This window comes from Barbus barbus (genome assembly GCF_936440315.1).
Source record: "Barbus barbus genome assembly, chromosome: 10".
Classification (NCBI taxonomy): Eukaryota; Metazoa; Chordata; class Actinopteri; order Cypriniformes; family Cyprinidae; genus Barbus; species Barbus barbus.
The window spans coordinates 29,711,145-29,726,045 of record NC_136738.1 but is presented as its reverse complement, the minus strand read 5'-3'; the positions used below and the strand labels follow the sequence as shown (position 1 = coordinate 29,726,045).

At 34.7% G+C, this 14,901-nt stretch overlaps 1 protein-coding gene across 8 annotated transcripts in view; it reads right to left on the bottom strand.

Moving 5' to 3' along the window:
• The window catches only part of stk39 (serine threonine kinase 39), a 66,659-nt gene extending 53,003 nt beyond the window's left edge, over positions 1-13,656 (bottom strand). For 3 of the 8 annotated variants that reach the window (XM_079426712.1, XM_079426714.1, XM_079426715.1), the window contains exons 1-6: positions 13,418-13,597; positions 7,980-8,092; positions 3,848-3,956; positions 3,425-3,566; positions 2,225-2,280; positions 4-113 (exon numbers count right to left, since the gene is read on the bottom strand). In XM_079426712.1, the coding sequence (XP_079282838.1) occupies positions 4-113; positions 2,225-2,280; positions 3,425-3,566; positions 3,848-3,956; positions 7,980-8,092; positions 13,418-13,523 (636 nt within the window). In that variant the 5' untranslated portion in view covers positions 13,524-13,597. Of the gene's footprint in view, positions 1-3; positions 114-2,224; positions 2,281-3,424; positions 3,567-3,847; positions 3,957-7,939; positions 8,093-13,417 lie in introns of those variants that run through there. The other 5 variants (XM_079426718.1, XM_079426713.1, XM_079426719.1 and 2 more) reach the window with 5 other exon arrangements.
• Positions 13,657-14,901: the final 1,245 nt, after the last annotated feature.

Below are 14,901 nucleotides of genomic sequence, written 5' to 3'. Positions count from 1 at the left end.
GACCTGCTCCATCACCTCTGGAGCCATCCAGCACGGAGTCCCCACAAACGTTTTCCTCACTTTGTGTCTAGTGACGTCTCCACCGGTGGCCAGAAAAGCACTCACACCAAAATCTATAGAGAACGATTAACAACCTCATCATACGTCTGATGAACAGTCTTGCACAAACATCTACTGCAAAATTGGTTGACAGTTGGAAAGCAAATATTTAAATGCATATTTAATTAGCCATGCATGAAAATTAAAGACAGACATAAAGTCTGATAAACTGGTTCTACCATCACAAAGTTGTCTATAAGTCAGTGAAAATATTTTTCAAAAAATATGACAATTAGACTTGAAATATGATATTTGTACAGAGCAACGTTTTGAACAGACTGCATGTCTTTCTTTCACAGCTTTGTTTGCATTTGTCAAACACCTACCGTGCTTTCAATAATCAGAAAAGATCTCTTTGTGAACATATATATATATATATATGTATATATATATATATATATATATGCATATATGAATATATGCATTCATACGTAAGAGTTAATTTGCAAAAACAGATAACAAATTGCAAAAACCATTTTTAACAATTCTCAGAATTCATGTTTTTTCATTGTGCATTCCAATTAATCTCAATCAAACTGTAGTTGGGTTATTTTGACAAGGTTAAAAAAATAACTAAAAAACAACTAACACAATAAAAACATGATACCATAAACATAACATAAGATAACATAATTTGAGTTATCTGTTTTTGCAAATAAACTCTTCATATATACACATATATATATACATATACATATATATATTTTTACATTACACATTATTTACAATAGCATGTCAAGATTGTAGGTTAACGTATACATATATATACATATGTGAAAGTGAAGTTGTATGTTTTAGTTCTTGTAACTAGGATCCCAGTTAAATGCATTTTTGCCTTCACTAGTTCTTTTAATCATGATATAAATTTAAAAATAATAAATAGAAAAAATAAATGAGAACCTAATAAGAACAATAATTGAAAATAATGACAATAAAAAAAAAGTTTAAAAAAAAAATAATTTAATTACATTTTCCGTTTATTAAATTAAATTTCATAAAATTATTTCACAATGCACACAACCTTAAGTGTCCTAAAAATAGGCCTTATTTTTGTTATGCTAAATCCTATTGTATACATATTTTTTGGGGTAGAAATTTGACCCGGACACGTTCTTTTTATTAGATTTAAAAAAAAACTAAAAAGAACTTGTCTGTCAAACATTTCAATAGAAAAATGTCTGATGTGAAGTACAGTCTGAACAAAGCCAAGCCAAGGTCACTAGTGGAAGCCCCTGTTACACAAAACCGATCAATATTCTAGAACTACATCAGCCAGTTTCCCCCCAGGGACGGAAAAAGCCTCATTTCAGGAATTTAACACTTCTCCACACTACGATCAATGTGTCTCAGGCCTGTTTTCTGCTCTCTTTATGTGGCTCTAACACACAAATTCACAAGAACGAAAGTGGGGAATATATTATCTGTTAATAATCAAACATAATTAACCTCAATGAAAGAAATGTAAAAAAAAAAAACTTACAAAAGTGGCTTTACTTCCTGATTAAATCACAGCTAGGTTATTGCTTTTATAGTTAGTATAATTAAAGCTAATTACCATGGTTTAAAAAGCAATATAATCTCTCTAAAGGCCCATAAATGTTGCTTTTTAGATTGACAATCAGTCTTAATTAAAGCAGGATTTTTACAGCTAAAGAAACCTTAATTACCTCATGGCTATAAATAACTTCTTAAAGAGCTGAAATAATTATGCAATTGAATTAAGAATGCATTGGTCGAAATCAGTTAAGAGCAACAAAGACTTTTCAAATATATTCTGAGTCATACATCTTTATACATATATTTTATGTTTTTCCTAAACTAATTGAATTTTTCATGACCATTTTACCTGCTATCTTACTCCTACTATTAAACAGGCAGGTTTTTTGTTGTTGTTGCAGTTTCTTTAAGACATCCATGTAAATGTTCGCTTTGCATGTGAAATAAGATGAAGAACGTATTTGCAAGCTGCGGATTTGTTGTCGAGCCAATCGAGTATTTAACTGCCCCATGAAATACTCTGGAGATGTTAAATGCCAAGTGGTTAACTAAGACAATAAATAAGGATTAAAACATTTCAGAAAATCTGCATGTCTCAGCAAAGTCAAAGTCAAGCAAAGCTACAAACCTGCGATCTGCACCGATCCATCTTCTCCCAGCAGAATATTACCAGCCTTCACGTCCCTGAGGTCAAACCAAGACAAAGCACATCCATGTCACGGTATATTATAATCTTAAACATTAACAATAACGCCAGTGGCTGAAGAATGAATCCGCATGTTTATGAATTTTTCAGACCATTATTACAGCAGCGATGGCCTGGAGGGAAAAGACCTCATTAGTATTTTCCAGCACTTAACATTCAGAGGAACTTAATTAAATCATATGTTACACTAGTCTCACAAAAACAGACGTTTGACTATCAGCATAAACTCTGGCCCACTTAGCATCCTATTTGGACACTTAAAGGAATGGTTCACCCAAAAATGATTATATGCTTAAAATCTACCTCAGGCCATCCAAGATGTAAATGAGTTTGTTAGACATCGCTCACCAATGGATGCTCTGCAGTGAATGGGTGCCGTCAGAATGAGAGTCCAAACAGCTGATAAAAACATCACAATAATCCACAAGCAATCCACTCCTGTCCATCAATTAATGTCTTGTGAAGTGAAAAGCTGTGTGTCTGTAAGACACAAATCCATCATTAAGATATTTTAGCTTTAAACTGTTACTTCTGGGCAAAATATGAGTCCATAATCCATAATAAAGCTTCCTCCAGTGAAAAAGTTCAACCTTGTTGCATTAAAATTAGTTTAGAACAGCTTTTTAAGACTGTTTTTGCTTGTAAACGGTGCTTGATCTGTGCATATTTCTCTCCTGATTCAGACAAGATTACTTTTTTATTGGAGAGAGCAATATTATGAATAGAGAACTCATATTTTTACTGGAAAATAATAGTTTGAAGTTAAGATAATAATGGATTTGTTTCTTATAAACACACAACTTTCCGCTTCACAAGACGTTAATTGATGAACTGGAGTGGTGTGGATTACTTGTGGATTATTGTGATGTATTTATCAGCTGTTTGGACTCTCATTCTGACGGCACCCATTCACTGCAGAGGATCCATTACTGAGCAAGTGATGTAATGCTACATTTCTCCAAATCTTTTCAGATGAAGAAACAAAATCCTCTACATCTTGGATGGCCTAAAGCTGAGTAAGCTCATTTTTATTTTTGGGAGAACTTTAAACAGAGAGAGAAAGTCTGAAAGGCATGTGAAATGACCAGCCACAGTTCAATTTGATGTCATTTTTTTCTTTACCTGTGAATCTGTCCATTTTTGTGCAGATAATCTAATCCCTCCAGGACTTCCTTCAATATGGTTGCAATTGTAGATTCATCTAGGACACCGTTTTTATGCTCTCCTTTGCTGAATGTGTGCTTTATGATGTCTAACACTGATCCTGGATGAATAAAAAGGTTTGTAATCACAAAACATTATTCAAATCTACAAAATAATGCATGCATATAACACATACAGAGACTGCAAATAACATTTGGAGATAAAAACTATATGAATTACTATATGAAATGTCAAATCAAGTGCCAATTATTTTAAAGAAATAAAGCACAAGCACACTTCTCAGGCAAAATGTTACAAAATAAGCTTATTTTAAATGTTGAAACAACATATGCAATGTTGAAAATGAACATGTCCATAGTTAATTGAAAAGATTTTTCTCACCTCCACTCAGGAGCTTCATGACCAGCCAAAGTTCATCTTTCACAACAAATGAAGTGTAGTAGGTGACCACATTGGGATGGTTACACTGGCTCATGGCTTGAATCTCTTTCTGTGGAGACAGATGGAGGTGTCTAGCTTTATAATGCATGTCTTTAATAATATCCATGTGCTTTATAAAGCATGCACATCAAAGTAATTGCAATGGTAGAAACAGAGAAACTCTTGAACCGATTTATAATAAACAGTCATCTCTAGAATGAGATTAGAGTAGAATGAGTCAAGGCCAGGCCATATTTCACACCAAAATCAAAAGAAAGAAGGAAGAAATTTAAGCCTGTGTTTATGACTATTATTATTATTTTTTTATTTTTTTTTTGACAAAACATGTAAATAACAATTACTCAGATTTTCTTCCAAATTTCATTACCATATTGGAAAAACTAAATTCTTTAAAATGGCATATTATTCATTCAAGCCATCATTCAAAAATGATTTTTCTGTGTAAATGATTTAAATGTTTTAGTAAAAATAAGCATGTACATTTTTCCGTTATTGTCCTACATTTTGTTATATTGGTGTAATTGCATGAAAATGATTAGTAAAAAAAAACATTAGATTTTTAGTGTATTTTTAAACTTACATTAAACATTTTGAATCTTTGGTTGAAATGACAGTTCATTTGATTGAAAAAAAAAAAAAAGAGCAAATAAAATTATTATAAATATGGTAATATACAGCCATTTTTATACTTATAAGGAATACTAATAAAAAAAATTAATTTGTGAAAATATCAGACAGATTCTTATCCTTGAAATCTGCAGTGGCAATCAATGCTTCAATACTGGTGCTGTTTTTTAGTTTATTTCAGAGCAGAATTCATGCATGAACGTGCAGTAAAACCTGTTTAGCTGAAGTAGGTCTACATACAACTGATAAAGTCATTTCACATGTTCCAGTAATACAAGGCTTTAATAAAAGGACCACAGGATGCAAACCTGTAAAAGTACATTACATATGTGCTGTCTGGGTTCAACATGAATTCACACAAACCACATTTCCGTGTCAATTTGAGAGTAAATCTGGGAGATGTTTATAGCAGATTCCCATCTCCGGGAATAAACTTGTTTTCGTGACAGAACAGTCATTAATCAAACCATCAGTTTCCAATCTCACTGCACCATAACAAAGATCAATGGAAAACAACTCAGTCGTGAGTGTCGGGGTGAGAGACCTGCTGGGTGTGTGTGTGTGTGTGTGTGTGTGTGTGTGTGTGTGTGTGAGAGAGAGAGAGAGAGAGATTACAGTAGGGAAAGCGCACTCTATGAGAGAAGCATGAAGCATGTGCGTCTCTGACAGATATGAAACACATTTTTGAAAAACTAGGGCAGTCAAAACTGTAAGTGTTGGCTAATGATTAATTATCACACAGATAATTGTGATTAATGATTTATTGACTTCTGAGACATTTACACATGCACATTAAGAAGTCATTTATTCATTCGATCATTAAATCTGAAGAAAATCATTTTCTTTATACTCATTTTCACAAATTAAAAAAAACAATTAAACAATGTTACTGTATATGCTTTTATAGAAGTCGGGATGATTTCAAACCAATTGCTTAAATTATTTAAAAATGTACTTATATACAACTTCAGAGCAAGAGTTTAGCGGCAATCGTCCAACCCCATGCAACATTGGAAATTTTTACATTTGATACTTTTTTTTTGAAAGATGTCTCTTATTGTTCACCAAGGCAGCATTTATTTGAACACAAATACAGTAAAAACAGTAATATTGTGAAATAATATTTCAATTTAAAATAACTGTTTTCTATGTGAATATATTTGAAAATGTAATTTATTCTTAAAGTAAAGTCGTGACGTATTGTCAAGTATGGTGACCCATACTCGAAATTGGTGCTCTGCGTTTAACCCATCCAAGTGCACACACACAGCAGTGAGTAGTGAACAAATGCACACACACACACACACACACACACACCGTGAACACACACCCGGAGCAGTGGGCAGCCATGCTGCAGCGCCCGGGGAGCAATTGGGGGTTCGGTGCCTTGCTCAAGGGCACCTCAGTCGTGGTATTGAGGGTGGAGAGAGCGCTGGACATTCCCTCCCCCCACCTACAATTCCTGCCGGCCGGGGGCTCGAACTCGCAACCTTTCGATTACGAGTCCGACTCTCTAACCGTTAGGCCACGACTTCCCCACACTTCTTGTGTGGGGCCACACTTCCCCACGACTTCTTGTGATCAAAGCTGTATTTTCAGCATCATTACTCCAGTCTTAGTGTCACACGATCCTTCAGAAATCATTATAATATCCTGATTTGCTGCTCAAGGAACATTTTGTTGCTGCTTAACTTTTTGGTGGAAACCATGATACAGTTTTTCCAGGAATCTTTGATGAATAGAAAGTTCAAAAAACATAGTTTATTTAAAATAGATGTCATAAGTATATTTTTAATTAATTTACTACATAATTGCAGAAGAAAAAAAAACTAATTTCTTAAAATAAAATAAAACAATTTAAACTTTTAGAGAAGTGTAGCATTACATCACTTGTTCAACAGTGGATCCTCTGCAGTGAATGGGTGCCGTCAGAATAAGAGTCCAAACAGCTGATAAAAACATCACAATAACCCACAAGCAATCCACACCACTCCTGTCCATCAGTTAATGTCTTGAGAAGCGAAAAGCGTGTTTGCAAGAAACAAATTTCCTGCATCCATAATATTGCTTTCTCCAGTGAAAAAGTCATCTTGTCTGAATCAGGAGAGAAATATGCACAGATCAAGCACCGTTTACAAGCAAAACCAATTCTAAACAAATATGTTAGTGGATTTTGATGTGAGAGGACAACGGGGGACGGACTTTTTCATTATGGATTATGAAATACTTTTATGAGTATTTTACCCAGAACCAAAGATTTAAAGTTAAATGCCTTAATGGTGGATGGGTTTCTTAAAAACACACAGATTTTCTCTTCACAAGACATTAACTGATGGACTAGAGTTGTGTGAATTTCTTGTGGATTATTGTGATGTTTTTTATCAGCTGTTTGGACTCTCGTTCTGACGGCACCCATTCACTGTCTATTGGTGAGCAAGTGATGTAATGCTAAATTCTTATAAAGATATAACCTCTTCAGTAGTGAGACATTTTAATGAAATGGGACACGACATCAAGCAACTGGAATGTATAGGAATAGAAGAGGTTTTTGGGCCACGTCGAGGAGGTAATATAAATAAAGACCTATTGAAACGGGAAGCATTTTGGATTCATAAACATAAATCACTGACACCACATGCCACAACTTTATGTTTTTCTTTAATGTACTAGAATTGGTCGAATTCATCTTTAAGATGTTATATAATAAATCTGGAGTATTTACAGTAATTGCTTATGACGATGTATTTCTGATGTTTCTAATTATTGAATTTTCCACTGTTACACTATTTAAAGTTAATTGGTGGAGTATATATTGTTGATTTGTAGACTTGTATAATAGTGATAAATGAATAATCCTAGATAATTCTTATAGTCACGGATGTGTAGTGTGATGTAATAGTGAATATGATGTTTTATGTTGTGAAAATTGTTTGGAAGTTAAAATGTTTTAATGATTGTGGTGATTCAACATTGATTAATAACTGATGGCGTCGACACAATTGGTGATTTACACACTGAGGAAGGCTTGGTAGCCGAAACGTTTGTGTCTTTCCCTATTGGTGATGATTGTTGAATTAAACGGAAAAAGAAGACTGTTCTCGTGAGTGCAGATCATAATTTCATGCTAAATTCCTCCAAATCTCTTTGAATGAAGAAACAAACTCATGTACATCTCAGTTCACAGTTCATTTTTGGATGAACTACTATTACTACTACTTTAAGATTATAGTGAAATGCCTATAATGCAAATAAATGGGTAAAATGGAGCCAAAAGATGTCTGTCCAATGTCTGCCCAACCCAGACAGGCTGCTCAAAAAACAAATTGCAATTTACCTGTAACTATTTGCATTTCCATATAATGTGTGTGTGTGTGTTTACATGCATATGCATGTGTATGGCAGAACCTGCATGAGTAGACACAGCTGTTTTTATGTTGTTCCTCACCAACAGCTCATCCATGCTGGTCTGGCATTTCTCCAGGTTGATTCTCTTGATGGCCACACGCTCCTGTCGAGGGCTACAAAGCGCTGCCTGGACGACTGCTGTGGCTCCGCTACCTACAAAACACAGTATACACGTCTCTAATGAACAAAGCACACGCCGTGTCAAAGACATTATTCTAGATGAAAGGCAGACAGTAAACATGCCCTCTGGAATATAAAAGCTTGTGCACAGCAGGTGCAGCTGATCATATGATGTGCTTATAGGATTGATAATAGATGTGTGTGACGCTGTGATAAGTAGCTTTATTGTAAGAAAGACAAATTGCATGCTATACGTTTGCAACATAGGTTATTATTTTATTGTATCTAAAACAATTAAAAATTCAATTCAATTTTTTATTTTTAACATGATGTGTGTGTGTGTGTGTGTGTATATATATAAATGCAAAAAAAAAAAAAAATAATACTATAATACAATATATAATATAGTATTTTATTATATATTTTACTGTAATTATATACACTACCATTCAAAAGTTTGTGGTCAATAAGATTTTTAATTTCTTTTTTTTTTTATCAATGTGTTTATTAATCACAAATACAGTAAAAACTGTAATACTGTGAATTATTATTACAATTTAAAATAACTTTGAATAGATTTTATAATGTAATTTATTCTTGCAATGCAAAGCTGAATTTTCAGCAGCCATTACTGCAGTCTTCAGAGTCACATAATCCTTCCAAAATCATATTAATATGATAATTTACACATTATTAATTATTGATTATAGATATTACCTGATGAATAACAAAAGTGGTCATTTTGCCTATTCAGAGTTGCAAAAATCTACCAACAGCGTGAGTAGTGATTAAATTACATTTAAATCCAGCAATTTGTGTGCATATTATTTGCACTCATTAGATTCTATTTAATCCAGCTGCAAGGAAAAGTATTCGAACCCTTGGATTTGCCATGTAAATTTGATCTCATTCTCAAACAGCTCATCAGGAATAGACAAACACAGTCGGCTCAAGCAAATAACAATACAAACTACTTCATTTCTTTATAAAGCACACCGTGTTCACAGCGTGAGTGGAAAAAGGCCTTACTTTGGCAGCAATAACCTCTTCTAAACAAAAAGGTTTCAGTTCTGCAGTATTTTCAGGTTGTCTATCTCTGTAGGTCATGCTAAAGCATCTGTCGGGTTGAGGTCAGAACTCAAAGCGATGGATTTTTTTGGTTGTTGACAGTCGTGTGTTGATTTACCGAGCTTCAGCTGACAGACAGATGGCCTTCAGTCTCCTGTTAAATGGTGTGAATCTTATAAACTTGGGAATTAATTTTCCCCTCCATGAAAGCAAGCGGTCCAGCTGACTTTTTGCACATTTTTGACGTGCAGCAATGTTTTTTTGAGACAGCAGTGGCTTGCTCTTTGTGGGTACAGTGCTGAACTTTCTCCATTTATAGACAGTTTGTTTTACTGTGTGTTGATGAGCACCATTCAGATGAATTTGTAACCCTTTTTCAACTAGTTTCAATCTGAGGTGTGCAGAGTGCCCTTCAATGTCTGTGATATCTCACAATCATGTGCATGCAGTCAAATGTCCATTTTTCATTTATGATTCAATTTCTACTGTGAATATTTGCTTGGTTATGGCTAAAGTTCATTTGAATTTGATCTAGATCAACAGACATGACGTCATGACGTCTGAAACCTGTTTCCTTAGGAGGCAGTAGTATCTTCATACAAAACCACTGTCTGTCATTGACTGAACTGGGAAGTGAGGCAAAAGGAAACTCCATGGGTTGACATACTTTTTCCTGTAACTGTATTCAGCATTATGTATATAGGCCAGCAGCTACCATTCTCTCTAAGTATTGAAAAAGCCACATTGGTTGAAAACAAATTGTATTATACTATGAAATTATAGTTATAAATATATAATTATATATTAAATTTTGTAATTATTTCAATATACTGTATAATAATTAAATATATAATATTTTATATACAGTACAATACCATTTAAATGTTTGTTGTCGATAAGTTTTTTTTTTAATCAATGTGTTGTAAAAATGTACAGTAAAAACAGTAATATTGTGAAATATTATTAAAATTTTAAATTGCTGTTTTCTATTTGAATATATTTTAAAATGTAATTTATTCTTGTGATGCAAAGCTGAATTTTCAGCATCATTGCTCTCTCCAGTCTTCAGTGTCACATGATCCGTCAGAAATCATTCTAATTTGCTGATTTGCCGCTCATTCCTTATTGTCAATGTTAAAAAGAGTTGTGTGGTTTAATATTTTTGCTGAAACTGTGATAGTGTTCTTTTTCAGGATTCTTTAAAAAAAAAAACATTTATATATAAAATAAATCTTTTGTAACATTTTGAATGTATTTAGTGTCGCTTTTGATCAATGCATTGATTAATGCGTTTTAGCTGAATAAAAATATTAAATTCTGTAATAAGTCTTACTAATCCTAACCTTTTGAACTGTAGCATATGTATGTATGTATGTATATATATATATATATATATATATATATATATATATATATATATATATATATATATATATATGTATACATATGTCATTGTTGGTTTCTGTTTGGTACCTGTTTGCCCTTATTTGTTTTTCCTGTTCTAGTTTAGTTAATCATCGTTTATTATCCCCACCTGTTTTGCATTAATCATCTTGTTAACTCCTTTGTTCCATTTCCTTTTTAAGTCTTCAGTTCTGTCCTTTTCTTTGTCTCAGTTTAACGTTTAATAAATGGAAGAGTGTATTGATGCTATTTCGTCTTTTGTTTATTTTCCTACAACCACAAATACGTGACAGAAACTGAGACCATGCCGAAGAATGGAGTTCGCGGATGGCCGCCCGAGTCCCCTGATCCACCACGGCTCCCGGAATCCCCTGATCCGCCCTGGAGGCTCCCCTTGTCTCCGCCCTGTTCTGGCCCTGCTCCAGCCTCCAGGGCGCCCAGGGCGATATCTGCCACGTGTTGGTTTCTGTTTAGTACCTGTTTGCCCTTATTTGTTTTTCCTGTTCTAGTTTAGTTAATCGTCGTTTATTATCCCCACCTGTTTTGCATTAATCATCTTGTTAACTCCTTTGTTCCATTTCCTTTTCAAGTCTTCAGTTCTGTCCTTTTCTTTGTCTCAGTTTAACGTTTAATAAATGGAAGAGTGTGCGATGCTATTTCGTCTTTTGTTTATTTTCCTACAACCACAAATCCGTGACTATATATATATATATATATATGTGTGTATATATAAAAATGTGTATATATGTATAGGTAATTATACATTAAGTAATCATGCTCATATTTTTTTTCATGCTTATACTGTGACTATAAGGCCCAGTTTCACAGACAGGGCTTATCCTGAGCCAGGATTAGACCATGGTTTAATTAGGACATTTAAGCAATTTTTATAAACATGCCTTAGAAAAAAGCATTACTGGTGTGCATCTTAAGACAAAACAAAGGCACTGAAATGTTTTAAGTTCTGTCAGTGCAAGTTTCTTTTCAGTTGACTTTCACTGACTTACATTTTAGTCTAGGACTAGGCTTAAGCCTTGTCTGTGAAACTGGGGGTATATATATATAATAAAATTGTGTAATACTGACAACAATCAGTCTATTCAAATGCATTTGAAAAGGAGGTGTGTGTGCAATTTCACTAAGCCTGTTTGAAAATATTCCACATTTTCTAGATAATTAATGCATAAAACATAATACACTAATAGCCAATTGCTGATTCACATCAGATATGTCACATTTGTGACTGTAAACACACACGCACAAACACAAACGCAGTGCTGCTATTCACACCGTAAGAGTGTGTGACACTCTGCCAACTGCGGCTGACAGATAAGCAGGGGGTCCTGACCACGCGCCGCACCGATTAGCAGAAGAAGTGCACAGAAACTATAGAGAAACTCTCCGGTAATGCTAGCTCTTATCTGAGCTGATAGCATACTGCTTTAACTCGCATCTCACAGCCATGAAGAGGGCCTTCTGTGTTTCTGCCTTTATTTACTTTGGGAGCCTCATATCTGCATCAATAACAGCTGACTCAATTTGAGATACACTTTTAGCAATTTGAGAATGCAATGAAATGTCAATGAATGAAAAACAAAAAAAAGAAGAAGGAAAAATGTCATAAAATAGCTATTGATTATTAGGAAAAGTTCACTGATACAATTAAAATTCGATCATTATTTGGAAAGGTGACATACTGCAAACAGTCTTTTTGATATAATTATTATGCATGCTTCATGCAGGCCTCATATTAACCATTCCACAAGTGAAGGCAAAATAGTGTAATAAATTGTGAAAAAAAGTTATGAAAATTCATAAAAATTGAAACTATCTTGATATTGACCAAGTCCATAAGCAGGTATGCATAAACTACACATCCACAACTGCATGATCGTTTGTTATGATCTTTAAGGAGTTTTATATAAAAATAACTTTTATATAACTTTTATAATATTTCAAGATGAACACTTACCGTACTGAAGAAGCAACTTTGGTTTACTTGATTATCCAGACATCATTTTTGGGAAAAATCATGTTCAAATGTAAGTATTAAATATGACCATCAGTCTTTTGAGGAACATTTAATTGTTTATCTCTCTTTTCTTAGATTATACATTTAGTCTGAAGTTTCACTAAATAGTTCTATTAAATTATATTATTATTTCATGTGTCTGGCATTACAGGGTTAATATGTGCACTGTGTGTGCTGTATAATATAAAATATACATATAAATTCTAATAAAAACAATGTGCTCATTTGTCAGTGTTCAAAGTGCTTTATGAAGCATAAAGATAAAATATGTAAATTGATAAATCGGTGTGTTTTGAGATTAATACTAAATGCACTTGTAAGAAATGAGAAGTGCTGAATCTGAGCAGCAGAGGGCGCCATGAGACGAGCGCGAGCGCATCGCATGCAGCAAATGACACCTTTGAATCTCTCACAGTGCGACGACGTGCACGTGCAGATAAGATGCACACATGCACTACACACTCAGAATATAAATAATAAAATATATAAATAACGACTCTTGTTGTCACTGTTATTAGTGCTTGGTTAAATATCCGCCAGCCTGCGCAATGCACCAACTTCAAACCCCTAAAACTTGGTTGCACTTTTTGGGCCAAAATAACCTTCCCTGTGTATAATAACAGCACACTTGCTTTAAACGTCACAGTAGCCTGATGTCTCACTGGACACGTGCTAATATAAAGCATCATCACTCATAATAACATGTGCACTGTCATCTAATACATGAGATAGGAAGCTCCACTTGTCATATCCGCATTGCATTACTGTCATCATATGGGAAAAAGCCGGTAGGCCCAAACCAAAGCATCAAACCGCAGCCTCTGACAAGCTCAAATCCATCTGCAACTACCCACCGATCACCTCCTGGAGCTCGTACGCCTCCTTGACAATGGGCCAGCTGGTGGAGAGCGCCGGCTGCGGGGTTTGGACGGCCGCCGGGGAGTCGCTCTGCTCCGCCATGATGCTGCTGAGAGAGTCGCCCTCCTCGGAGCTGCTGCTGCTGCTGCTGCTGCTGGATCACTACCGCCTGCGATGAACACATCCGGAGAGAGACATCGCGAATCCTACTACAGCGAGGGCTCAGCTCATGAATATTCATTGCGGCGCGTTGATGTCACAAGTAGTGCGTGGATATTAAGTAGCTCATGAATATTAATTCGAGCGTGCACGTGGTGGCGTTGTTTGGTGACCTTCTTTGGCGCATCTAGTAACGTTTGGTAGAATTTTTTTTTATATATTTTTTTGTAATTATTATTATAGTCTAAGCACCTGTTATTTGTTTGTTTGTTTATGCTTTATAAAAGTCTAAGCCCCTGTTATTTATTTATTTATTTATACTTAAGTAATTTCTCGTCCTCCATAGGTCTAAGCCCCTGTTATTTATTTATCCATGTTTTGTGTACGCGCAAAAAAAATTAAAAAAATAAATAAAAATTGTCACATGTTCATAGTCCTATTTCTCAACCATAGTAGGGTTCGTTATAACTTGGATGGACATAGACTTTGAATCCTACTAAAGCAAAAGCTTTCCTCATGAATATTCATTTTAGGCGTGATGATATTGCAAAAGCGTAATTTATAGATATTAATTAGTCTTGATTATTCAGCGAAATCGTTCAGTCACGTCAGGTCGCCTAATTAATATTCATGATCAAGTCGTGACGCCATATTGCGTCAATAAAAAAGTTTCCCCGTTTCATCGGGTTGTGTATGCTGCTTGCTTGTTTTTTGTTTGTTTGTTTAATGTTCCCAAAATGTAAAGGTTGATATATCAAAAAACTATTTTGAAAGAATTTTAAAATGAATCAATCTCTCCAGTCTCTTTCATGATTGAGGATCTCACACACACACACACACACACACACAGAAACGCACACAGAAACACACACACACTCACACAGAAACACACACACACACACACACATGTTTTTTGTGGTTTATGGGGACTCTCCATAGGCGTAATGGTTTTTATACTGAACAAACTGTGTGTGCTATTGCCCTACACCAACCCTACACCTAAACTTGGCCCTCACAGGAGACTTTGTGCATTTTTAGATTTTCAAAAAAACACCATTTAGTATGTTTTTTAAGCCTTTTGAATTACGGGGACATAGGCAGTGTCCTCATAAACCACCTTCATATTGTAATACCTCTGTCATACCCATGTCATTATACAAATTTGTGTCCTCATAAACCACATAAACATGCACACACACACACACACACACACTCACACTCACACATAAACACACACACACACACACACACACACACTCACACAGAAACACACACACACACATACGAATACCCTTGTAAAATACCATTGCATTTTCCCCAC